The 25,968-nt window shown below is 43.0% G+C and overlaps 1 protein-coding gene across 2 annotated transcripts in view; it reads right to left on the bottom strand.

Annotated features, from left to right (window-relative positions):
- Positions 1-3,257: 3,257 nt before the first annotated feature.
- LOC140190099 (synaptonemal complex central element protein 1-like) overlaps positions 3,258-25,968 on the bottom strand; it is a 61,433-nt gene continuing 38,722 nt past the window's right edge. The window contains exons 6-11 of one of the 2 annotated variants that reach the window (XM_072246583.1): positions 22,791-22,880; positions 17,838-17,901; positions 12,380-12,446; positions 8,373-8,490; positions 6,676-6,771; positions 3,258-3,436 (exon numbers count right to left, since the gene is read on the bottom strand). In XM_072246583.1, the coding sequence (XP_072102684.1) occupies positions 3,331-3,436; positions 6,676-6,771; positions 8,373-8,490; positions 12,380-12,446; positions 17,838-17,901; positions 22,791-22,880 (541 nt within the window). In that variant the 3' untranslated portion in view covers positions 3,258-3,330. The remainder of the gene's footprint in view (positions 3,437-6,675; positions 6,772-8,372; positions 8,491-12,379; positions 12,447-17,837; positions 17,902-22,790; positions 22,881-25,968) is intronic. The other variant, XM_072246584.1, reaches the window with a different exon arrangement.

Raw genomic sequence — 25,968 nt, forward strand, 5'->3', positions numbered from 1 at the left:
AACCATGATTGTTTCACAGGTCACAAAATACGAGGTGGGAGTTAGATTGTATCCAAGTTTAATTTCCTGCAGACTGGTTCTCATTTTAGTTCATCTATAATTACACTATCCACAACTTAATTACCATAAGATATAGGAGCATTAGGCCATTTGGTCCATTGAGTCTGCTCCACCATTTCACCATGGCTGATTCAATTTTCCTCTCAGCCCTAATCTCCTGCCTTCTCCCCATATCCCTTCATGCTCTAACCAATCAAGAATCTATCAACTTCTGCCTTAAATATACATAAAGACTTGTCCTCCACAGCCACCTGGATAAAGAAATTCCTCCTAATCTCCACTTTAAGAGGATGCCCCTCTATTCTCAGGCTGGTCTTAGACTCTCTCACCAGGGGAAACATCCTCTCCACATCTACTCTATCAAGCCCTTTCACTATTCAATAGGTTTCATTGAGGTCACCTCTCATTCTTCTGAATTCTAGTGAATACTGGCCCTGAGCCATTAAACACTCTTCACATGGCAAGCAATTTAACCCTGGAATCATTTTCATGAACCTCCTTTGAACTCTGCAGTTTCAGCACATCCCAGAACACCTCTCGCCTATCAAATATTGAAAGGTTTGGAGTGTGAAAGTGGATGTGGACAGGATGTTTCCTATAGTGAGGGAGTCTAGGGCCAGAGAGCACAGCCTCAGAATACAAGGACGTCCCTTTAGCACAGAGATGAGGGGAATTTCTTTAGCCGAGGGTGGTGAATCTGTGGAATTCATTGTCACAGACAGCTGTAGATGCCAAGTCATTGGTATATTTAAAGCAGCCTTTATTACCCTTCAAAGTGCATACCTTTGGAGCCCTTATTAATCAAGAGCCTATCAAACTTCTTGATTAGTCAGGGCGTCAAAAGTTATGGGAAGAAGGCAGGAGAATGAAGTTGAGAAGGATAACAAATCAACCATGATGGTTATGTTTTTACGGTTTTAAATCTACATCCTCTCTTGCTTCTTGATACCCCTAGCATGGGGAAAAGATTCTGTCTACTCCTATCCATGCCTCTATCAGGTCACCCCCTCAGCCTCCTCCAGACCAGGGAGAAGGAGCCCAGCCTGTCTGATCTCTAAAGTCTGGGCATGAAACTGAATGCGCTAAGGTGCCATGTGTTATTCCTATGGTAGGCAGCAAGATGATGACAAGGTTCACTTGGGTATCCTTCATTGGCAAGGGGTACTCCAGGCTGCTTTCTCAGAACACTTTGAGGGGAAATAGAAAGACTAGTTTTATTTCACACATGCTCAAAGTTCAAAGTAAATTTATCATCAAAGTTTACATATGTCACCGCGCACTACTTTGATATTCATTTTCTTGTGGGCATTCACAGTAGATACAAAGAAACACAATTGAATCAATGAAAAACTGCACACAAAAACAGATAAACAGTCAATGTCCAAAAGATGACAAGTTGTGCAAATTCAAAAAGGAAAACAAACAAACAAACAAATAAGTAAATAAATATTGAGAACATGAGTTGTAGAGACCTTGAAAGTGGTTCCTCCTCTTTGTTGGTGCAGTTTGTTTGAAGTTTAGGCACTGCTTTCCCACTCTGAGCCTGGAACATGGGCCTGCACTGCGTCGGTTTTCGAATGATATTACTCCCTTGTTCGCTTTGCCAGTATGTTCTGATGCTGTTCACCTAGTCTACTGTGGAACTGCAGACATAGACTCAAATGTGTTGACCAGTGGAACTACGGGTAAAACCATGTCTACAGTGACTGTTGCTATGGGGGGGGGGGGTCTATAGAATGCTCCAAGTTGAGTAATTGCTCCCTTCCTGTTTCTGACTCCCACCCACAGTAACCCAGTAGACAATCCCTCCATGGTGTCCTCCTGTTCTGTAGCTGTGATACTGTCCCTGGTTAGCAATGACACTCCGCCATCCTGTCCCTTTTGAAACATCAGTACCCTGGAGCAACCAATAGCTATTCCTAACCTTGTAACAGCCAAATCTCCATAATGGCCACAACTTTTGTACTGTCCCTCGTCTAAGTTCATCACCCTTGTTCCAGATCATTCTTGCATTCAAACTTCAACCCATTCCACTGACTGCAATTTTGTTTTATCAACTTCCTATCCTTCCTCACTACACATGTCTCTCTATATGTCTCATCTACCTGTACACCAACTTATTCCTGGTAAGTCCCCTTCTCCATCCCCATCAAAGCGGTGTACCTGTTATTGAGAGTTCAAACTACTCCCTCTCTCTGCATGTAAAAGGGGCTCCCAAATTTCTCGCCTTTAACTTTGCGACTCCAACTATGGGCGATAAACCCAGTGCGGGCAGGTGGGACCTGTTTCCATACTGTACGACTCATGCAGTTACAGGGAGAATATGCAAACTCTGCACACAGACAGTGCCAGAGGTCGCGACTGAACCCAGGAGGAGGCAACAAATATCCCCTCGATCCTGCCCCACATTTAGTTCAATCAAGGCTGATCTACACCAGGCCCCAACCCCCGTGTTTCCCCAGTTCACAGCAACCTGCAATCCTCCAATCATTGGAAAATTCACTTAACACTGTTGGAGGGACTCAGCGGGTCAAGTAGCATCTGTGGAAGGGAAAGGAATTGTCGACAGTTTGGGTTTTGATCTGAAAGGTTGCCAATTCGTTCCCTCCTATGGGTGTTACTCGACTCGCTGAGATCCTGCGGAAGATTGTTTGCTGCTCCACATTTCAGCATCTGTGTTCTCTTGTAGCTCCTGGAATTTATCTATTGCAATGGTCTAGCGTTTAAGGCTGAGGATATCTGACATTCACCATCCTAAGTTGGAAGGATTTACCTCCTTCTTTGCCCTGAGTACTTTGAAAGCTTCTTGTTTGAAATTCCAGAGAGCACTGTGCTCATCTGTGAAACTTGTCCTGGTATTTGAGCCCCTCAAAAGTCAGAGAACTGTTCCTCTAAATTCCCTACACCCAATTCCCCGGGGAAGCTCCCACTGGGTAGAGATTCAGATGGGGAGCCTCATCCATTTTGTCCTCTTCTCTAACTTCTGGCTGCACCCCCATCACTTTTCCTATGGCTTAGTGCTCTCTATTGATCTGTGCCTGGCTGACACTAGGGCTCAGAGAATCAGACCTGCTCTCCTGGCCAAGGGGCTCAGGGACTGAGTGACACCACAACCATAAATTGGTAAGCAGCAATAATTTATTGAATAAATACTGTAAGTCTTGGCTAATTACCAAAGACGACAACAAGCAAGGGCAGGTCTCTGACTGGGGCCCTTGCTCTCTCCAGCTCTGTCCTGAGACCTACCAGTCGTTTTCTTGGACCTACCAATCACTTTGTTGACTGTTGGAGATCACCTTCCTTATCGCCTGTGACCGCAGTGTCCTTTCCAGCCAGGGTGGGGATCTTCCTCCTGGGCTCCCACTCCTCCTCAAGCCTGCCCACCAGGAGAAGATCACACAGTCAGACTTAACCCATAGTGGATGGCTTTACGTGTTGCTGTGGTATCAGTCAGATTGCACCCCAAGGAAGAAGGTAACCCTCCACATCTTCTTCTCAACTGTCTACATGGAAAGTGATGCAGTGCCCCCAACATAAGACCGGCAAAGTAGAGCCCCTGTCTCGCAGCTCTGAGGATCTGGGCTCGATTCCGACCCCTGGCATTGTGTGTGCGTGTGTGAGAGAATCTGTGTGTGTGTGTGTGTGTGTGTGTGTGTGTGTGTGTGAAAAAGAGTGTGTGAGAGTGTGAGCGAGAGATAAAATATGAGAGATCGAGAATGTGTGTGAGAGAGAGCTGGTGTATGTGTATAAGGAGTTTGCACATCCTTCCCGTGACCACACTGAGTGGTTTGCTGTCATAGACCAGTGCAGCATAAGATCAGGCCATACAGAGGAACTAATTAAGCTGACGACTCCGCATTCTTTCTGTCTGCACAATGTTCTAAGCTCTCCATTCTCTGCACATCCGAGTGCCTATCTAAGAGCCTCTTAAATGCCTTTATTGTATTTGCCTTCACCATCATCCCTGGCAGTGCATTCCAAGCACCCACAACTCTCTGTGTAAAAAATCCCTTTGAACTTTGCCCCTCTTCCCTTAAACATATACCTTGTAGTATTAGACATTTTGACAACCTCCCCCTGGGATTAGTGACCACATTGCTGTATATACCATTGAGCAGTTCAATTCTTCTCTTTCATATTTACTCCTAGCACCCACCATCAGTAGGAGGAACAATTCCACTAGCCACTCACACTAGGGTAAATTGACCCTTCAACTCTCCAGATGAAACTTGAGCACCCTGGGGATATTCACATCAGGATAATTTCTGCTTGATCTCCCTGGTGGAATCTGTAACTGTGACCCTATCTGACTCTCTGATTGAGTAACCCAGCCTGCAGCCAGAGAATGTTAAACAGGCCCTTTGCCCAATGAATCCCTGCTGTTCACACTCAGCCCATTTTATTCTCCTGACATTCCCTTCACCCCCTCACCCGCCCACTGGGGGCGAGTTTCAGCAGCTAATGACCTGCCCATGCGCATATTGTTGGCATATGGCAGGAAGCCCCCACGATCACGGGGAGATCATTAATGGGCGGAACAATAGCATTAATACTTCACAGCGCCAGTGACCTGCGTTTGATTCCTGGCACTCTCTGTAAGGAGTTTGTATATTCTCGCTGTGGCTGTGTGGATTTTCTCCAGCTGCTCTGGTTTCTTCCCACATTTAATAGACGTACAAGTTAGTAGGTTAATTGGTCTCATGAGTGTAATTGGGTGGCATGGGCTCATTGGGCTGTTACTGTGTTGTATCTCTAAATAAAATCAAATACAGAAATTAACGTACAAACTCCACACACACACACACACACACACACACACACACACATGTACATACAGACACAAACACAGATATACAGAGACACAACAAACACAGACACACACATAGATACAGACACAAACACAGATATGCAGAGACATGACAGACAAACACAGACACAAACACGCACACAGACACACAAACACATGCATAGACATACATAGAGACACACACAGACACGTACATACAAGCATGCACACAAAGACACGTACATACATACAGACATACACATACAGAGCACTAAAAGTCAGGATTAAACCCAAGTCTCTGGCACCGAGCTCTACGATGTTCCCTCTAATTTTTAGTAGTCAGTGTGCGCAAAAATCTTACATTGTGCAAATTTTTTTCCTGTGACAAAAGTACGTGCTCACTGAATGCACACATGGCCCAGTTTATGTAGGTTTACAAAATATTTGACATAAAATTGCACAGAATAACAACAAAATAACATACATATTTAAGTCACTCAGTTATTTTTTCTCTCTCCTGTCTTTGGCATTTACCCGTTCTTTGTAAACTCTATCTAGACTAATAGAACTTCCATCTAATTGATAGCTTTTGATTCTCATTAAAATATGCAAATGACATTCACCTAAGTGGTTTCTCAGCTTGTTTTTGAGTGGATTCATTAGGCTAAAACCTCGCTCACAGTCCGCACTAGACGCAAGAAAGGTTCCCCCAATATCCATCAACTGTGCAAGGTCGCAAAACTGTTCATTTTGAAGTACAAATGCCACCATTTGGGCAAAGTTTGAAATCAGTTTGGATTTAATCTTTTCTTGCATGGAAAATTTGAAATCATTAAACTGTCTAACTATTACAGTATTTTCAGCTAGAAAATCATGATATTTTAGACATAACGTATTAACTTGTTCATTGCCAAATGTGAAGTCACAATTTGTAATTGTGGAGAAATCAAAAGCTGACCTCTGGGTTTGATCATTTTCGCTCTCGCTCATCTGCACTCAACCATAACATGCGTAGCACTCCTGTAACGGGTAACGACGGGTTCTGTTGCCTGAGCTTTTGTGCACCTTCCAAACGCGATTTACTTGCCAAATGACGCTTCAAAAAGTCAAGTTTCCAAATATCATCCCACTTCTTTCCACTAGCAAATTCTCCAGCAACTTTCGCATCATGACAATACAAACAGATAACTCCAGTTTCCAAATCGCACATAAATATTTCTCATAGCTGAATGATCATGACCTCATGAGCTTTCGGTGTAGCAGTTTCTACTATTTTGTTAAGCTATTCAACTTTTAAAAATTTGCAGTTCTTTTGCGCTTCACACCCTTCGCTTCTTTTGAATTCGACATAGTGAATCAATATTTTTTTCAATAAAAACTTAGTAAGCTATCTACAGGATTTGAAACAGATCTTTGTAAACTTTATGATATGAACACTGTCTGCCAAACATGGCTGCCATCGTGATGCAGCTGAACAAGCTGGAACAGGAAAGGTGAGGTGACGTAAATTAGTGACATGCATTGTGGTATTTGAGAAACCGACTAACTAGTTAACAGAAACAGTTAGGTAAAAGATTATTTTCAATAAGTATAATTATTAATTACTACATTATTTTAGGTAACTAACTTTTTCTGCGCACATTAATTTCCTTTGTGCGCTGGTTGAAAAACGTGTGCATGCGCACACGCGCACAGCTTAGAGGGAACATAGCCACTAAGCCAATGTGCCATGCTGAGGATCGGACAGGTGTAGGAGAAAGTACTCAGTGTGCTGATTAAGTCACAGTTGGGCTGGCGGACTTGCTCATCGAGGGGACTGAGGCTCCTACCTGCTCAACTCCGGCGGCTGCTGAATCTCCGAGCGTTGCTGGGTCATCTCCTGGAGGGTTGCCTTCGCTGCTTTGTTTTCCTCTTCGAACAGTTGGCTACAGCAGAAGACACTTTGATTAGAAATCATTGTGCACAATGGTCTAATACCGAGGTTTCTTTAAGTCTAGCTGCCTGTGGGGTGGGGTGACAGGGGTCGGGGTGGGGGAGGCAGTGCCCTAGCACAGGACAGCTCTGGAGTTGGAAAAGCCATAAGCATACGATAGTACTGAGGTTTGAAGATGGGATGGGGGGGGGGTCGTGGATAGGATGTGATCGCTTGGTTGGGATTTTGAATTGAATGATCTTTATTGTCATTATACATAGTTACAATAGTTACAATGAAACTGTTTGGCTTCCTTTCAGGCAATTAAATAGAGTGGTAGATAAAAACAAGACAGTAATAGAAAAACAGTATTAAATAGATAAGTAGCAGAAAATAAGTGACATCAAGGAGAGGAATAACAAAAAAGCCAAGGGAGTTTTGGAAACACTTACTATTGGCTCTGGGAGTGCTTCCCCCCACCAACGGTGTGTCAGGCCTGGTTAAATACAGCACGGGTGGGGTCAATGAGTTATACATAATCGAAACAGAGCCTACATTGTTCCCGTCTTGACCAATATGGCAACTTAAACTGAACATCATGCTGCATCTGATCCATTATCTCTCCACTCGCTACCCGTTGATGCCTCGCAAATATTGCTATCATATCTGCTTCCACCACCTCCTCAGGTAGCCCATATCAAGCACCTACTGCTCCCGATGTTAAAAAAAACTTCCCTCATAAATTTCCTTTAAATTTTCCCCTCCCACCATTAAATCAAGCCCTCAGTATTTGATACTTTCACCCAGGACACAAAGGATGTAAGAAAGAAAGATCACAGGAGAATGAGGGGAGATCTTATTGAGATATACAAAATTATGAGGTGTATCGGAGAGAGTAAACCCAAGTAGGTTGGGTGAGAGTAGAAATGGGGGGGCCATAGGTGTAACATTTAAGGGGAATCTGCGAGGGAATTTCTTCACTCAGAGGGTAGTGAGAGTGTGGAATGAGCTGCCAGTGGAAGTGGTAGGAGCTGGTTCAATTGTAACATTTAAGAGAAGTTTGGATGGGTTTGGGTGCAGGCAGATGGAACCAGGCAAACATGAGGCTGGCACAGACTAGCTGGGCTGAAGGGTCTGCTTCTGTGCTGCACTGCTCTATGAATCTTACCTCAGCCTCTCATAATTTCATAAACTTCTATCAGGTCTCCCCTCAACCTCTGCCGCTCCAAAGAAAACAACCCAAGTTTGTCCATAAACACAAGAGATTCTGCAGATGCCAGAAACCTTGAGCAACACACACAAAATGCTGGAGGAACTCAGCCAATCAGTCAATACCAATAAGGGGAAATAAACAGTTCTGATGAAGGGTCTCGGCCCATAACATCAGCAGTTTATTCCCCTCCTGTAGAAGCCGTCTGACCTGCTGATTTCCCTCAGCATTTTGTGTATATTACCCAAGTTTATCCAGCCTCTCCTGAGAGCTCATGCTTCCTAATCTGGGCAGTGTCCTGGTGAACCCCTTCTCTACCCTCTCCAAAGCCTTCACAGCCTCCCTGTAGAAGGGTGACCAGTCCTGCGGTCTGACAGAAGTTTTATGCAGGTGGGTGTACGTACTGAGTGACCCTGGCCTCCTTGCTGTGCAGGAAGATCATCTCGTCAGTGGCAGCGCCTTGCTGCTGGAGGGAGCTCAGCTCCTCATCCAGGGTGCTCAGTTTCTCTTTCGTCACATGCTCTGTTACAAAGGGGACAAGATGTGGTTAACGGGAGGCTCTCCACTCACACCTCTTCTGTGTTTTTAATTTTCTGTTGATCCAGTTTCTATTTCCCTTGTCGGAACCCCCAACTATGCACAGTAAGACTCCACAGTTGTGTCAATAAATTTTGTGCCACGTAGGCAGAGTCACGCGGCCAAGAAACCTGCCATTTGCCCACAGAAACTGTTCCTTCTAAACTACATGGATGCACAGCCACACAGTAACAGAAATACTCATGTGCACATAGCCTTGGTTGCTGCACAGCTGGAATTTTCTTTTATATAATAGAAACAGAAAACCTACAACACAATACAGGCCCTTAAGCTGAGCCGAATATGTCCTTACCTGAGAAATTACCTAGGATTACCCAGAGCCCTCTATTTTTCTGAGCTCCATGTACCTGTCCAGGAGTTTCTTAAAAGACCCTATTGTATCCGCCTCCACCACTGTCGCTAGCAGCCCATTCCACGCACTCACCACTCTCTGCGTAAAAAAACTTACCCCTGACATCTCCTCTGTACCTACTTCCAAGCACCTTAAAACTGTGCCCTCTCCTGCTAGCCATTTCAGCCATGGAAAAAAGCTTCTGACTATCCACACGAGCAATGCCTCTCCTCATCTTATACACCTCTATTAGGTCACCTCTCATCCTCCATTGCTCCAAGGAAAAAAGGCCAAGTTCACTCAACCTATTCTCATAAGGCATGCTCCCCAGTCCAGGCAATATCCTTGTAAATCTCCTCTGCACCCTTTCTATGGTTTCCACATCCTTCCTATAGTGAGGCACCAGAACTGAGCACAGTACTCCAAGTGGGGTCTGACCAGGGTCCTATATAGCTGCAACATTACCTCTTGGCTCCTAAACTCAATCCCACAATTGATGAAGGCCAATGCACCGTATGCTTTCTTAACCACAGAGTCAACCTGTGCAGCAGCTTTGAGTGTCCTATGGACTTGGATCCCAAGATCCCCCTGATCCTCCACACTGCCAAGAGTCTTACCATTAATGCTATATTCTACCACCATATTTGACCTACCAAAATGAACCACTCACACTTATCTGGGTTGAAGTTACAACACTGTTAAGAATTGTAACAATAAACACAATATGGAAGTTGGCTGCTCGTTGTTAATAAACCGCCTGCTCGCTGAACACAGATGCTGTTTAAGTTCAAAAGTTTATGAAACATAAAGGATTTTCTTTGTACTGTATTTCATAGCACCCTTCAATTAATAAAATGAAAACTATGTAACTTTGCAAGTTTCATTCTAAATATTCATAGTATGCATAGTTCAAAAAAATTAGTGTCGCGCAGTTTGCAAGCCGTGTAAAAATTTCCTGCTCAGAGTTGTTCCGCAGAGCGATAAAAACAATTAGAGGTAACGTTGCCTGCGGAGTCTGTGCCGACCATTGACACTAATCTTATTTTAATCTTTCCACATTCCTCTCAATTCCTCCCACATTTCATCACTCACCCACTCACTAGGGGCAATTTATGGTGGCTGATTAACTTACTGTTGAGCTTATCATAGTATGAACTAATACAAGTTTGCATGGTACACATAGGTGTCATCCCCACGATCAAAGTCATCTTCAAGAGGAGGTGCCTTGAGAAGGAGGCATCCATCATGAAGGCCCCTCACCAACTGGGAGATGCCCTCTTCTCATTGCTACCATCAGGGAGGAGGTACAAGAGCCCAAAGATTCAGGAATAGCTTCTTCTCCCTTGCCTTCAGATTTCTGAACAGTCCACGAACACTACTCCATTGTTCCTTTTATTTATTTTTTACAATTTGGAGTAATTTTATGTCTTTGCACTGTCTTGCTGCTGTAGAACAACATATCTCATGTCAGCAAAGTCAGTGATAATAAGTCGTTTACCTGATCTAGTCCTATTTGCCTGCATTTGGCCCATACCTTTCCTATCCATAAAATGTCTTAGACGTTGTACAAGGACCTGCCTCAACCAATTCCCCGTGTTAAAAAGAAGTCCCTTGGGTCCATTTTAAACCTTTCTCAGGGTTGGAGAGGACATAAGTCCCTAAGGCACAGGAGTAGAATTAGGCAACCTGGCCCATAGAGTCTGCTCCACCATTCCAACATGGCTGATTTATTATTCCTCTCAATTCCATTCTCTTGCCTTCTCCCCATAACTAATCAAGAACCTATCAACCTCCACTTTAAATATACCTAATGACTTCGCCACCACAGCCATCTGTGGCAGTGAATTCCACAGATTCACTATCCTCTGGCTAAAGAAATTCCTCCTCATCTCTGTTCTAAAGGGATGTCCTTCTATTCTGAGGCTGCTCCCTCTGGTTCTAGACTCTCCCACCATAGAAAACATCCTCTTCACATTCACTCTACCTAGGCCTTTCAAAGTTTAATAGATTTCAATGAGATCCCCATTCATTCTTCTAAATGCCTGAAGTATAGCCCAGAGCCAACAAATACTCCTCATACATTAACCCTTTCATACCTGGGATCATTCTTGTGAACCTCCTCTAGTACACTCACCAATGCCAGTACACCCTTTCTTAAGGGGCCCAAAGCTGCTCACAGTATTCCAAGTGTGGTCTGACCAATGCCTTATAAAGCCTCAGCATTACATTTTAAAATTCAGAATCAGGTTTATTATCACCGGCATGTGATGTGAAATTTGTTAACTTAATATTCTAGTCATCTCAAAATGAATGTTCACATTGCATTTGTCTTTCTTACCATCAACTCAGCCTGCAGGTTCAACTTTAAGAAATCCCACACGAGGACTCCCAGATCCCTTTACACCTCTGATCTGTGAATTTTCTCCCTATTTGGAAAATAACCTACACCTCTTTTCCTTCTTCCAAACTGCATGACCATACACTACCTTACACTGTATTCCATCTGCCACTTTTTGCCTACTCTCCTAGTCTATCTAAGTCCTACTGCAGACTCCTTGCTTCCTCAACACTACCTGTACCTCCACCTATCTTCATATTGTCTGCAAACTTGGCTACAAAGTCACCAATTCAGTCACTAACATATTATCTCAAAAGAAGCAGTCCCAACACGACCCTGTCGAACACCACCGGTTCAAGTACAAGTTCATGTTTATTGTCATTTCAACCGTATACATGCATACCACAAATGAACAAGGTGCACAACACAGTATGTATAACTCACACATAACACATAAATTAATTTTATCACAAATAAATCAGCAAATACATCACAAGTTTAAAAGTAAACAGGATGTCATTACTGGCACTTCATATGTGGTAAGACTTGGGTGTTGGCAGACAGTTCAGTAGTCCCACTTTCTGTATTCATTTCATTGAATACAGAAAGGCCTGGGTAGAGTGGATGTGGAGAGGATGTTTCCATCTGTTGGACAGTCTAGAATCCAAGAGCACAGCCTCAGAATAAAGGGACATCCCTTAAGAACTCAGGTGAGGAGTGTTCAGCCAGAGGGTGATGAATCTATGGGATTTATTGCCACAGTCAGCTGTGTTTAAGGCAGAGACTGATAGGTTCCTGATTGATAAGGAAGGTTAGGAAGTTAAGGATATGGGTAGGAGGTGGGTGAATGGGGTTGAATGGCCTTATTCTACATTCTGTTATTGTTTTTCTCTTTGTACCACTGGATAAACATGCCTGGAATATAATAAACCAATTATACAATGCATGGGTACAATCTTGTTAACTATACATGACAGTGGAAAAAGATAGAGAGAAAGAGAGATGGAGAGATAGAAAGTGAGACAGACAGAGGGAGACAGGGAGAGAAAGGAAGAGGGGAGGAGGAGAAAGAGAGAAAAAGAGAGAGAGAGAGAGAACTTAGTGCATAAAGAAGGATGAGTAGTAGGAGTACATGAATAAGTTACCTTCGGTGAGGAGCTGTTGCTTAGTATTCTCAATGTTGCGTATCTCTTGTTGAAGTCTGGCTGGCTTCTGATGGGAAAGACAAAAACAGAAAAAACAGTGATTATCATAGGTCCATAAAACATAGGAGCAGAATTAGTCCATTCTGCTCATTGAGTCTGCTCCACCATTCCATTATGGCTGACTTATCCTTCTCAACCCCATTTTCCTGGCTTCTCCCCATGACCTTTGACACCCTTATTAATTAAGAATCTATCAACCTCTGCTTTAATATACTCATAATTTGGCCTCCATAGTTGTCTGGGGCAATGAATTCCACAGATTCACCTCCCTCTGAATGAAGAGCTTCTTCCTCATCAGGGGTAGTAGTTGGAGGAGACAGAGACTGTACTTAAGAGTATATTCCCGGGATACAGTCCCTTCAACAAACAACTGGCACAGCAGCATCTGACACAGGGTTTCGACCCAAAACATCAAAAATCCTTTCTTTTCACAGGCACTGCTTTACCCACTGAGTTCCTCCTATGTATTGATGTTGCTTCGGATTCCAGCGCCTGCCTTTCGGTTGAGTGTTGGGGAGTGTTTGGAGACCATTCCCCCCAACCCCAGTTAGGAAGAGAGAGCTAGCGGTCAGCCTCCCACCCCTCTGCCAGGGCAAGGTAAACTGACAGAAGTACAAGAGCTTGCAGATGCTGGAACTTGGAGTAACACACACAAAAAAACTATTGGGAGGGACTCAACGGGTCGAGGAGCATCTTTGGAGGGAAAAGGAACTGTTGCTGTTTCAAGTCGAGCCCCTACAACAGGATTAAGCTGATGGAAGAATTCATTTAGAACTAAGTTGATTGTATAAAAACAAGAGGCTTTGCAACACCTGTGTGTTGGAAATTTGCCCTAGCAGGATTCTTTGGGCCACTATGTCATATGAAAAACTAAATAAATTAGTAATTAAATGCCTTATTAAACTAATCCCTGCTGCCCACTCAATGTCCATATCCCTCAGTTCTCTGCACATCCATGTGCCTATCTAAGAGTCTCTAAATCACCTGTATTGCATCCACTTCCCCCACCATCCCAGCCAGTACATTCCGGACATTCATCACTCTGTGTTAAAAAAGAAACTTGCCCTTCACATCTTGAGGTTCATGAGAATGAAAGGGTTAATGTATGAGGAGCTTTTGATGGCTCAGGGCTTGTACTCGCTGGAGTTGAGAAGAATGAGGGAGGATCTCATTGAAACCTATTGAATATTGAAAGGACTAGATAGAGTGGGTGTGGAAAGGATGTTTCCAGTAGTGAGGAGTCTAGGACCAGAAGGCTCAGCCTCAGAATAGAAAGGTGTCCCTTTAGAACAAAGATGAGAAAGAACTTTCTTTAGCCAGAGAGTGGTGAATCATTGGATTTCATTGGCATAGATGGTTGTGAAGGCCGGGTCATTGGGTAGTAGTTGATAGAATCATGATTTGTAAGGATATCAAAGGTTACGGGGAGAATGGGGTTGAGCAGGATAACAAGTCAGCCATAATTGAATGGCAGAGGATACTCGATGGGCCTAATGGTCTACATAATTCTGCTCCTATATCTTATGGTTTCCTTAGAACTTGCCTCCTCTCATGTTAAATCCATGCCCTCTGGTAATAAACAGTTCAGCTGAGGGGAAAATGATACCAGCAGTCTACTCTAAATAATTTTATAAACTTCTGTCATATCTCCCCCTCAGTATCTGCTACTTCAGAGAAAACAACTATAGTTTGTTCAATCTTTCTTCATAGCTTATACCCTCTAATCAAAGCATCCAGAATATATTTCGTTCTCATGGACCTTGTGGAAGCAAAAATGAAAATCGGCATGAAATTTAATGTTTTTCAACATGTGTTTCGTAACTCAGATGCAGATACTGTGGCTCTCTGTTGGAGAAAACTGCGGTACGGATTGTTTGCTAGGAACACAACACCTCCCCACCACATTAACCCCTCCATAATGGGGGAGGGGGTCACTTTAATCTGGCTTCCTCCATCTGAGGTTTATTACCACCACAGCCCTCAAGGTAACTTCAGGGGGTGCCTATTTGTTTGTATTTTTGACTCCTCCATCAGCTATAACTATTGAGGGACTGAAAGAAAAATCCCAAATATTTGAAATCTGGGAATAAGAAAGAGAAAATACTGTAAATACTCAGCGAGTCGAGCAGCATCTATGGAGAGAGAAACAAAGTCAATTCTGACCCTTCTAGAGCTTTCCTTATGATGTTTAGTCCATTGAGCCTATTCTACCTCAAAGAGCAATCCTGTTTTTCCTATTAACTCCTCCCAGATTCTTGCAACCATCAATGGGAAGGCCCTCGGGTAAGACTTCCCAACCGGAGGTCCATGGACCCTTTGGTTACTGGCAGGGGTCCATGGCATTAAAAGGATTGGGAACCACTGCCCTAGGGAGTATCAAGGAACAGAGGGACCTTGACATGCAAATCTACAGACCTCCGAAGGTGGCAGAGCAGGTAGAGGTTTTATAAGCTGAGGTTTTATAAGGCACTGGTAAGCCCTCAACTGGAGTATTGTGAGCAGTTTTGAGTCTCTTATCTAAGAAAGGATGTGCTGACATTGGAGAGGGTCCAGAGGAGGTTCATGAGAACGATCTAGGGAATGAAAAGGTATGAAGAATGTTTGATTTCTCCGTACTCATTGGAGGTTAGAAGAATGAGGGGAAATCTCATTCATTCCCACAGATGGCTGTGGAGGCAAAATCATTGGGTATATTTAAAGCAGAGGTTGATAAGTTCTTGATTAGTACAGGCGTTAAAGGTTACGGTGAGAGGGTAGAAGAACGTGATTGAGAGGGATAATAAATCAGCCATAATGGAATGGCACAGCAGACTCAATGGGCTAATTGTCCTAATTCTGCTCTTATGTCTTATGGTCTTATAACATGGTCGGGAAGGCACAGGACAGGGGTGGCAAACCTTTTTGAGGGCATGTGCCCAAATTGAAGATAATCTAAAAAATTCTCTTGTATGCCATGGTAACTTTGAGCAGAGATTATCATTGATTAATACATTTGAACCTTTTATTATGAAGTTTTTAAGGAGAAAGAATGAGTCCTTGTGCTTTTTTACACGTATGCATCATTTTACTATTAATAAAAGTATACTGCAGATTGAAATAAATGAAACATTTTAGAAACCGTATTGTTACTGTAACTGTTTACTATCCAGATACTGATATGTATAGCAGGTCTGGCAGGATTTCTTTTACTGACCTTCATTAGTCGTGGGAATGAGTTTAAGAGCAGCGAGGTAATGTTGCAGATCTATAAGACCACACTTGGAATAATGCGTTCACTTCTGATGGCCTCAGTATAGGAAGGATGTGGAAACCAGTCTTTAAGCCAGCCATTCTACTGTCCGACCTTGTTTGCCCTGTGTTAATTTACACATTGTGCAGGAGTAGCCTAAAGATTCTTAGCAATATGGTAGCAAGATGGGCCGAAGAATCTGTTTCTGTGCTGTACTTTTCTATGACTATGACTCTATGACAGGCAGATAGGTTGTAGGGGTGACATAGCTCTGATGGTAAAAAAAAATGAGATGACATAAGGTCGGAAGATGTAGAATTGTTGTGGGTAGTTAAGGAACTGCAATAGTAAAAAGACCCTGATGGGAGTCATATACAGGCCTTAGAACAGTAGCCAGGATGTGGGCTACAAATTACAATGGGAGATAGAAAATGCATGTCAACAGGGCAATATTATGATAGTCATGGGGGATTTTAATATGCAGGTAGATTGGGAAAATCATGTTGGTGCTGGATCCCAAGAGAGAATTTGTAGAATGCCTATGAGATGGCTTTTTAGAGTAGCTGTGGTTGAGCCCACTAGGGGATCAGCTATTCTGAACTGGGTATTGTGCAAGGAACTAGATTTGATTAGGGAGCTTAAGGAACCCTCAGGAAGCAGTGATCATAATATGATGGAATTCACCCTGAAATCTAAGAAGGAAAAACTAAAGTCAGATGTAGCAGCATTGTAGCTACAATTACTGAGGTTTGAGAGAGGAGCTGGCCAAAGTTGACTGGGAGGGGACACTAACAGGGATAGCAGAGCAGCAATGGCTGGAGTTTCCTGGAGCAATTCAGAAGGCGCAGGACAGATACATCCCAAAGAAAACATATTTTAAAGGTTGGATGATGCAACCATGGCTGACAAAGTAAGTCAAAGCCAACATAAAAGCTAAAGAGAAGGCATATAAAAATGCAAAGATTAGTCAGAGGTTAAAGGACTGTAAGCTTTTAAAAAACAACAGAAAACAACTAAAAAAGCTATAAGGAGGGAAAAAGATGAAATATGAAGGTTAGCTAGCCAATAACATCAAAGAGGATACCAAGAGTCTTTTTTCAGATATATAAAGAGTAAAAGAGAGGCAAGAGTGGATATCAAACCACTGGAAAATGACACTGGAGAGGTAGTAATGGTAGATGAAATGAGTAAGTACTTTGTAACACACACAAAATGCAGGAGGAACTCAGCAGGCCAGGCAGCATCTATGGAATAAAGTACAGTTGAAGTTTTGGGCCAGGACTGCAGAAGAAAAGCTCTTATAAATCCGAGGTGCAAAGGATTTTAGGAGTCCCCTTGCTGGATTCTCTAAAGGTTAATCTGCAGGTTGAGTCACTGGTGAGGAAGGCAAACGTGAAGTTAGCATTCATTTAGAGAGAACTAGAATATAAAAGCAGGGATGTGGTGCTGAGGCTTTATAAGGCACGGGTGAGGCCTCACTTGGAATACTGTAGGCGGTTTTGGGCCCCTTATCTAAGAAAGGGTGTGCTGACATTGGAGAGGGTTCAATGGAAGTTCACAAATAATTCTAGGAAAAAAAAGCTTATCGTATGAGGAGAGTTTGATGGCTCTGGGTCTGTACTCACTGGAATTTAGAAGAATGAGGAAGAACTCACTGAAATGTATCAAATTTTGAAAGGCCTATCAGATAGAATGGATATGGAGAGGATGTTTCCTATAAAGGAGGAGTCTAGAACCAGAAGGCACAACCTCAGGATAGCAGGACTTCCATTTAGAACGGAGGAATTTCTTTAGCCAAAGAGTAGTGAATCTGTGGAATTCGTTGCCACAGGTGCCTGTGGAGGCCAGGTCAGTGGGTGTATTTGAGACAGAGGTTGATAGGTTCTTGATTAGTCAGAGCATGAAATTTTATGGGGAGAAGGCAGGAGAAGGGGGTTGAGAGGGAAGTGGATCAGCCATGGAGCACCGAGCAGACTTGAATGGCCTAATTCTGCTCCTAGGTTGTATAGTTTTATATATACATCAAAACATAGAGTGGGTGGCATGGTAGTGTAGTGGTTAGCAGAACCAGCTGTAAGATCCATCCACTGTCTGTAAGGAGTTTGTGCATTCTCCCTGTGACCTCCAGGTGCTTCCTCCACACCCACCCACACACACACACAGACTTACATAAAACTCTGCTGTCCATTTGAGGTTCTTTATTAGTTCCTCTAGCTGCTGCTCAAATGCCTTCCTGGGGAAAAACCATCACAGAAGTGGTAAAACTTAAGAGGGAACATCATAAAAGTTTAGTAAGGTGCATACACAAGTGTAAAAGGAACTATTAAACCACGGTGTAAAAACAACATTGCTGGGTGATACACTCTTCATTTGCTCGGGTGAGGGCAGGTTCCAACAGGGACTGAGCAGCTCGTCTGTTCGGTACCATGTTAAACACCTGAAACTTCCTCCACCACCAACTCACAGTGTGTACTGTTCACAAGATGTACTGAACTTAACTGCCCAGGCTACTCGGACAACTTCTTCAAAAAAAATAAGGCCACAAGACATGGGAGCAGAATTAGGCCATTCAGCCCATCAAGTCAGTCATGTCTCTCCATCATGGCTGATTTATTATCAGTCTCAACCCCATTCTCCTACCTTCTCCCTTAACCTTTAACACCCTGACTAATCAAGAACCTATCAACCCACTTTAAATATACTCAATTACTTGGACAGCTGTCTGTGGTAATGAATTCCACAGATTCACCACCCTCTAGCTAAAGAAACCCCATAAGACCATTAGATACAGGAGCAGAATTAGACTGTTTGGCCCATCGAGTCTGCTCTGTCATTTCATTATGGCTGATCCAATTTTCCTCTCAGCCCCAATCTCCTGATTTCTCTCCATATCCTTTAATGCCCTTACCCATCAAGAATCTATCAATCTCTGGCTTAAATTTACCCAATGACTTAGCCTCTACAGCTGCCTGTGGCAAAGAATTTCACAGATTCACCAATCTCTGGCTAAAGAAATTCCTCCTCAACTCCATTCTAAAAGGACAACCCTCTATTCTGAGGCTGTGTCTTCTGGTCTTAGACTTTCCCATCATAAGAAACATTCTTTCCACATTCACTCTATCAACCATTTGATAGGTTTCAATGAAGTCGCCCATCATTCTTCTGAATTTTGGTGAATACAGGTCCAGAGCCATCAAACACTCTTCATATGACAAGCCATTCAATCCCAGAATAATTTTCTTGAACCTCTGTTGAACTCTCTCCAGTATCAGAACATCCTTTCTATGATAAGGGGCCCAAAATTGCTCACAATATTCAAAGTGAGGCCTCACCAGTGCTTTATAAAGTCTCAACATTACATCCTTGCTTTTATATTCTAGTTTTCTTGAAATGAATGCTAACATTGTATTTGCTTTCCTCACCACAGACTCAACCTGCAAATTAACATTCAGGGAATCCCACACAAGGACTCCCAAGTCCCTTTGCACCTCAGTTTTTGTATTTTCTTTCTATTTAGAAAATAGCCAACCCTTTCACTTCTTCTACCAAAGTCCATGACCATACACTTCCCAGCACTGTATTTCATCTGTCATTTCTTTGCTCATTCTCCTAATCAGTCTAAGTCCTTCTATAGCTACTCTACTTTTTCGAACCCTGCCCCTCCACCTATCTTCATATCATCCTCAAACTCAGTAACAGAGCTATCAACTTCATCATCCAAATCACTGATACATGATGTAAAAAGAATCGATCCCAACAAAAACTTCTGTGGAACACCACTAGTCACTGGCAGCCAGCCAGAAAAGTCTCCCTTTTTTCCCCACTCTTTGCTTCCTGCCAATCAGCCACTGCTTTGTCCATTCTAGAATATTTCCTGTAATACCATGGACTCGTAGCTTGTTAAGCAGCTTCATTTGTGGCACCTTGTCAAAGGCCTTCCGAAAATCCAATTACACAACATCAACCAATTCTCCTCTGTCTATTCTGCTTGTTATTTCTTCAAAGAATTCCAAAACTTTTGCCAAGCAAAATTTTCCCTTGCTGACTATGGCCTATTTTGTGCCTACAAGTACCCTGAAAACTCATTCTTAATAATCAACCTCCAACGTCTTCCCAATCACTGAGGTCAGACTAACTGGAGAATAATTTTCTTTCTTCTGCCTCTCTCCCTTCTTGAAAAGTAGAGTCACTTTTGCAATTTTTCAATCTTCCAGAAACATTTCAGAATCTAGTGATTCTTGAAAGATCATCACTAATGCCTCCACAATCTTCAACCACCTCCTTCAGAACTCTTGGTTGTACATCATCTGGTTCAGTTGACTTATCTTCCTTCAGAACTTTCAGTTTCCCAAGAATTTTCTCTCTAGTTGTGGTAACTTCACATACTTCGGGACCCCTGACTCCTGGAAGTTCTACCATACTGCTAGTGTCTTCCACTGTGAAGACTGATGCAAAATACTTATTCAGTTCTTCCAACATTTCATTTTCCTCCATTACTATTTCTCCAGCATAGTTTTCCAGCAGTCCAATATTCACTCTCACCTGTCCTTTACACTTGGTGTATCTGCAGAAACTTTTGGTATCTTCTTTAATACTATTGGCTAGCTTACTTCCATATTCCATGTTTACCTTCTTAATGACATATTGATTGCCTTCTGTCGGATTTTAAAAGCTTCCCAATCCTCTAACTTCCCACTAATTTTTGCTCTATTATATGCCCTCTATTTGGCTTTTATGTTGGCTTTGACTTCCTTTGTAAGCCATGGTTGTGCCATCTTTCCTTTAGAATACTTTTTCCTCTATGGGATGTATATATCCTTTGCCTTCCAAACTGCTTCTAGAAACTCCAGCCATTGCTGCTCTGCCACCATCCTTTGCAGTGTTCTTTTACAATCAATTCTGATCAACTCCTCTCTCATGCTTTTGTAATTCCCTTTACCCTACTGTCATGCTGATACATCTGACTTTAGCTTTTCTTTCTCAAATTTCAGGGTGAATTCAATCATATAATGACCACTTGTCTCGAAGGTCTCTTTTACCTTAAGCTCTCTATTCAATTCTGGTTCATTGTACAACACCCAATCCAGAACAGCTGATCCTCTAGTAGGTTCAACCACCAGCTGCTCTGAAAAGCCATCTCATAGGCACTCTAGAAAATACCCCCTCCTGGAACTCAGCACCAATCTGATTTTCCCAACCTATCTGCATATTGAGTATTGTAATATTACTCCCATGAGTATCGTAACATTGCCCTTTTGGCATGCGAATTTCTCCTCATCCCTATTCTAAAATGACATCCTTATATTCTCAGCTTTACATTCTTGCTTCTATATTCTCACCCTCTCAAAATAAATTCTAATGAATGCATTTGGCTTCTTCATCACTGACGCAACCTGCAAGTTAACCTTTAGGGAATCTTGCACGATGATTCTCAAGTCCCTTTCACATCTTTAATTTGTGAATTTGCTCCCCTTTTAGAAAATAATCTATGCCTTTATTCCTACTATCAAAATACACAACCATACACTTTCTTACAGTATATTCCATCTACCACTTCTTTGCCCATTCTCCTAAATGGTCTAAGTCCTTTTACAGACTTCCTGCTTCCTTAACATCATTTGCCCTTCCACAAATCATCCACAAATCTGGCCTCAAACCCATCAGTTCTGTCATCCAAGTCATTAACATACAACATGAAAGGAAGAGATCCAGACACCAGCTGCTGCAGAGCACCACTGGCAGCCAACCTGAAAAGACCCCAACTTTTTGCCTCTTCCTAGTCAGCCAATTTTCTATCCATGCTAGTATTTTTCCTGTAATACCATGGCTCTTATTTTCTTAAACAGCCTCATGTGTGGCACCTTGTCAAAGACCTTCTGAAAATCCAAGAAAACAACATCCACTGACTCTCCTGCCTATCCTGCCTGTTATTTCCTCAAAGAATTCAGACAATATTTCTCCTTAAGGAAACCATGCTGACTTCTGCCTATTTTATCATGTGCCTCCAAGTACCCTAAATTTTCATCCCTAATAATGATCTCTAATATCTTCCCAACCACTGAAGTCAGGCTAATAGGCCAATAATATCCTTTATCTGCCTCCCTCCCTCCCTTCTGAAAAAGTGGAGTGATATTTGCAATTTTCCATTCCAGAATCTAGTGATTGTTGAAAGATTGCAACTAATGCCTCCACAATTTCCTCAGGAACATCTTTCAGAACTCTGGGTTATAGTTTGTCTGGTCCAGGTGACTTATCTACCTTCAAACCTTTCAGCTTCCTAAGCTCCTTCTCTCAACCCTATTTTCCTGCCTTCTCCTCTAACCTTACTAATCAAGAACCTATCAATCACCACATTAAATATACCCGATGACATGGCCTCCACATCCATTTGTAGCAATGAATTTCATAGATTCACCACCCTCTGGCTAAAGAGGCCATCTCTGTTCTAAGGGGCCATCCTTCTATTCTAAGGCTGTGCTCTCTGGTCCTAGACTCCTAGGCAACATTCTCTCCAAGTCCACCTATCTGGACCTTTAAATATTTGATCGGTTTCAATTAGATCGCCCCTCATTCTTCTAAACTCTAGCAAGTACAGGCCCAGAGCCATCAAATGCTCCTCATGCATAAACCCTTTCATTCCTGAGATCATTCTTGTGAACATCCTGTAGACCCTCTCCAATGCCAGCACATCCTTTCTTAGATAAGGGACTCAAAACTGCTCGCAATATTCCAAGTGTGATCTGACCAACGCCTTACAAATCCTTAACTTATAAAACCTACGACCTTTATCCCTAAGAAGACCAAGGTTTGAGGGTACTAAGGAGAAATAAATTATTGTTCCTAAATTGTGGTAAGTCTAAATCCTAGAACTTGCCCCACGCACCCACCCCCATGAGCAATGGGACCACCTCCTCCACACAGGCTACAGTAGCTCAAGGAGATGACCCTGCATTCTCACATATAGATGGCTGATAAAAGCAAGCAATACCCGCATCCCAGGAAGCCTTAATTTTAGAGCATTCGGCAATCCGGCTAGGAGTCTTGCAGTGACAGACCCGCCCCAACTGATATTGTACTCACCACTTGTGCCACACATATCAAGTGACTCTAGCTTCTTATTACCTCTCCTTCCTCCTCTGCAGCTTCTCATCCTTGATCTGGGATATCAGTGCCTCTATCCTTTGCTTGCTCTCGCTGCTTCCTTTCAGCTGCCTAGACAAGTCACAGTGAGCAGCATCAGAGCACTGGGTCAGTGTCTGGTAAATGGACCAGCTGTCCACAGCATCCCCACTTCATCAGGCGCAAGGGATTCATAGAGCAGAGTTTTTTGTTGGGGAGAGGGGCGGTTGGTAGAGCAGGTAGATTCCCAAATGGAGATGGGGAGGAAATTTTAAAGCTATACGACACACCAGTTCAGTAACAGTTGGAGGCTTTTTTCTCTGCCTTCTACCGGGTTCATTTTAAGACTTTGCACAGGAATGCAGGCACTAGGGTTTCACTGGGGCTGATGAGGGGAGATTTGGCAGTGGGCAGACACGATTTCTGAAGGGTAAATAAGAGGACTTGGGCGGCTTAGGAACTGTGGTGGAAATGGATTCAAAATTTTGGACTGAAATCAGAAAGCTGATGTAAGGGTATTTTTAAAAAGTGATTGTGCTGGTAATCAGAAACATAATCAGGTTTATTATTACTGACAAATGTTGTGAAATTTATTTATATCTTTCCTGTAAATAGGTGACCATAACTGCAAACAAAACTCCAAATTAGGCCTCACCAATGTCTTACCAAAGTGCAACACCTCACACTTGTATGCATTAAATTCCATCTGACATTTTTCCAGCCAGTCCAGACCCCACTGCAAGCTCTGATAGTAATCCTTGCTGTCCAATACACCCCCAATCTTGGTGTCATCCTCAAATTTGATGATCCAGTTAACCACATTATCATCCAGATGGTTGATATATTGTAGATGACAAACAACAATGGACCCAGCACCAATTCCTGTGGCACTCCACTAGTCACAGGCCTCCAGTCAAAGGCAATCATCTACTACCGCTTACAGGCTTCTTTCTCAAATCCAATGTCTAATCCAATTTACTATCTCATCTTGAATGCCAAGTGACTGAACCTTCTTGACCAAATTCCCATGTGGGATCTTGTCAAGTGCCTTGCTAAAGTCCATGTAGACAACATCTACTACCTTGTCCTGACGAAGGGTCTCGGCCTGAAACGTCGACTGCACCTCTTCCTACGGATGCTGCTTGGCCTGCTGCGTTCACCAGCAACTATGATGTGTGTTGCTTGAATTTCCAGCATCTGCAGAATTCCTGTTGTTATCTACTACCTTGACTTCATCAACTTTCCTAGCAACTTCCTTGAAAAACTCTTTAAGATTGGTTAGACACAACCTACCAGGCACAAAGTCATCCTATCCCTAATCAGTCCATGTCTACTCAAATGCTCATATATCCAGTCCCTTACCTCCAATAACCTTTCCACTACTGATGCCAAGCTCACAGGCCTATAATTTCCTGGTTTATTTTTAGAGTCTTTCTTAAACCATAGAAACCATAGAAACTACAGCACAGGAACAGGCCTTTTGGCCCTTCTTGGCTGTGCCGAACCATTTTCTGCCTAGTCCCACTGACCTGCACACGGACCATATCCCTCCATACACCTCCCATCCATGTATCTGTCCAATTTATTCTTAAATGTTAAAAAAGAACCCGCATTTACCACCTCATCTGGCAGCTCATTCCATACTCCCACCACTCTCTGTGTGAAGAAGCCCCCCCTAATGTTCCCTTTAAACTCTTCCCCCCTCACCCTCAACCCATGTCCTCTGGCTTTTTTCTCCCCTTGCCTCAGTGGAAAAAGCCTGCTTGCATTCACTCTATCTATACCCATCATAATTTTATATACCTCTATCAAATCTCCCCTCATTCTTCTATGCTCTAGGCAATAAAGTCCTAACCTATTCAACCTTTCTCTGTAACGGAGTTTCTCAAGTCCCAGTGACATCCTTGTAAACCTTCTCTGCACTCTTTCAACCTTATTTATATCCTTCATGTAATTTGGTGACCAAAACTGAACACAATACTCCAGATTCGGCCTCACCAATGCCTTATACAACCTCATCATAACATTCCAGCTCTTATACTCAATACTTTGATTAATAAAGGCCAATGTACCAAAAGCTCTCTTTACGACCCTATCTACTTGTGACGCCACTTTTAGAGAATTTTGTATCTGTATTCCCAGATCCCTCTGTTCTACTGCACTGCTCAGTGCCTTAGAGACCCGGATGGTAGTTTGCCTCCCTGGTGCCAGGGTCCGGGATATTTCTGATTGTGTCCAAGATATCCTGAAGTGGGAGGGTGAGGAGCCAGAGGTCGTGGTACATATAGGTACCAATGACATAGGTAGGAAAAGGGATGAGGTCCTGAAAGGAGAATATAGGGAGCTAGGAAGGGAGTTGAGAAAAAGGACCGCAAAGGTAGTAATCTTGGGATTACTGCCTGTGCCACGCGACAGTGAGAGTAGGAATGCAATGAGGTGGAGGATAAATGCGTGGCTGAGGGATTGGAGCAGGGGGCAGGGATTCAAGTTTTTGGATCATTGGGACTTCTTTTGGTGCAGGCGTGACCTGTACAAAAAGGACGGGTTACACTTGAATCCTAGGGGGACCAATATCCTGGCAGGGAGATTAGCGAGGGCTACTGAGGTGACTTTAAACTAGAATGGCTGGGGGGTGGGAATCAAATTAAAGAGGCTAGGTGAGAGGAGGTTAGTTCACAACAGGGGGATGGGAACCAGTGCAGAGAGACAGAGGGGTGTAAAGTGAGGGTAGAAGCAAAAAGTACTAAGGAGAAAAGTAAAAGTGGCAGGCCGACAAATCCAGGGCAAGCATTAAAAAGGGCCACTTTTCAACATAATTGTATAAGGGCTAAGAGAGTTGTAAAAGAGCGCCTGAAGGCTTTGTGTGTCAATGTAAGGAGCATTCGTAATAAGGTGGATGAATTGAAAGTGCAGATCGTTATTAATGATTATGATATAGTTGGGATCACAGAGACATGGCTCCAGGGTGACCAAGGATGGGAGCTCAACATTCAGGGATATTCAATATTGAGGAGGGATAGACATGAAGGAAGGGGAGGTGGAGTGGCGTTGCTGGTTAAAGAAGAGATTAACGCAATAGAAAGGAAGGACATAAGCCGGGAAGATGTGGAATCGATATGGGTAGAGCTGCGTAACACTAAGGGGCAGAAGACGCTGATGGGAGTTGTGTACAGGCCACCTA

Source organism: Mobula birostris, chromosome 29, assembly GCF_030028105.1.
Source record: "Mobula birostris isolate sMobBir1 chromosome 29, sMobBir1.hap1, whole genome shotgun sequence".
Taxonomy (NCBI): Eukaryota; Metazoa; Chordata; class Chondrichthyes; order Myliobatiformes; family Myliobatidae; genus Mobula; species Mobula birostris.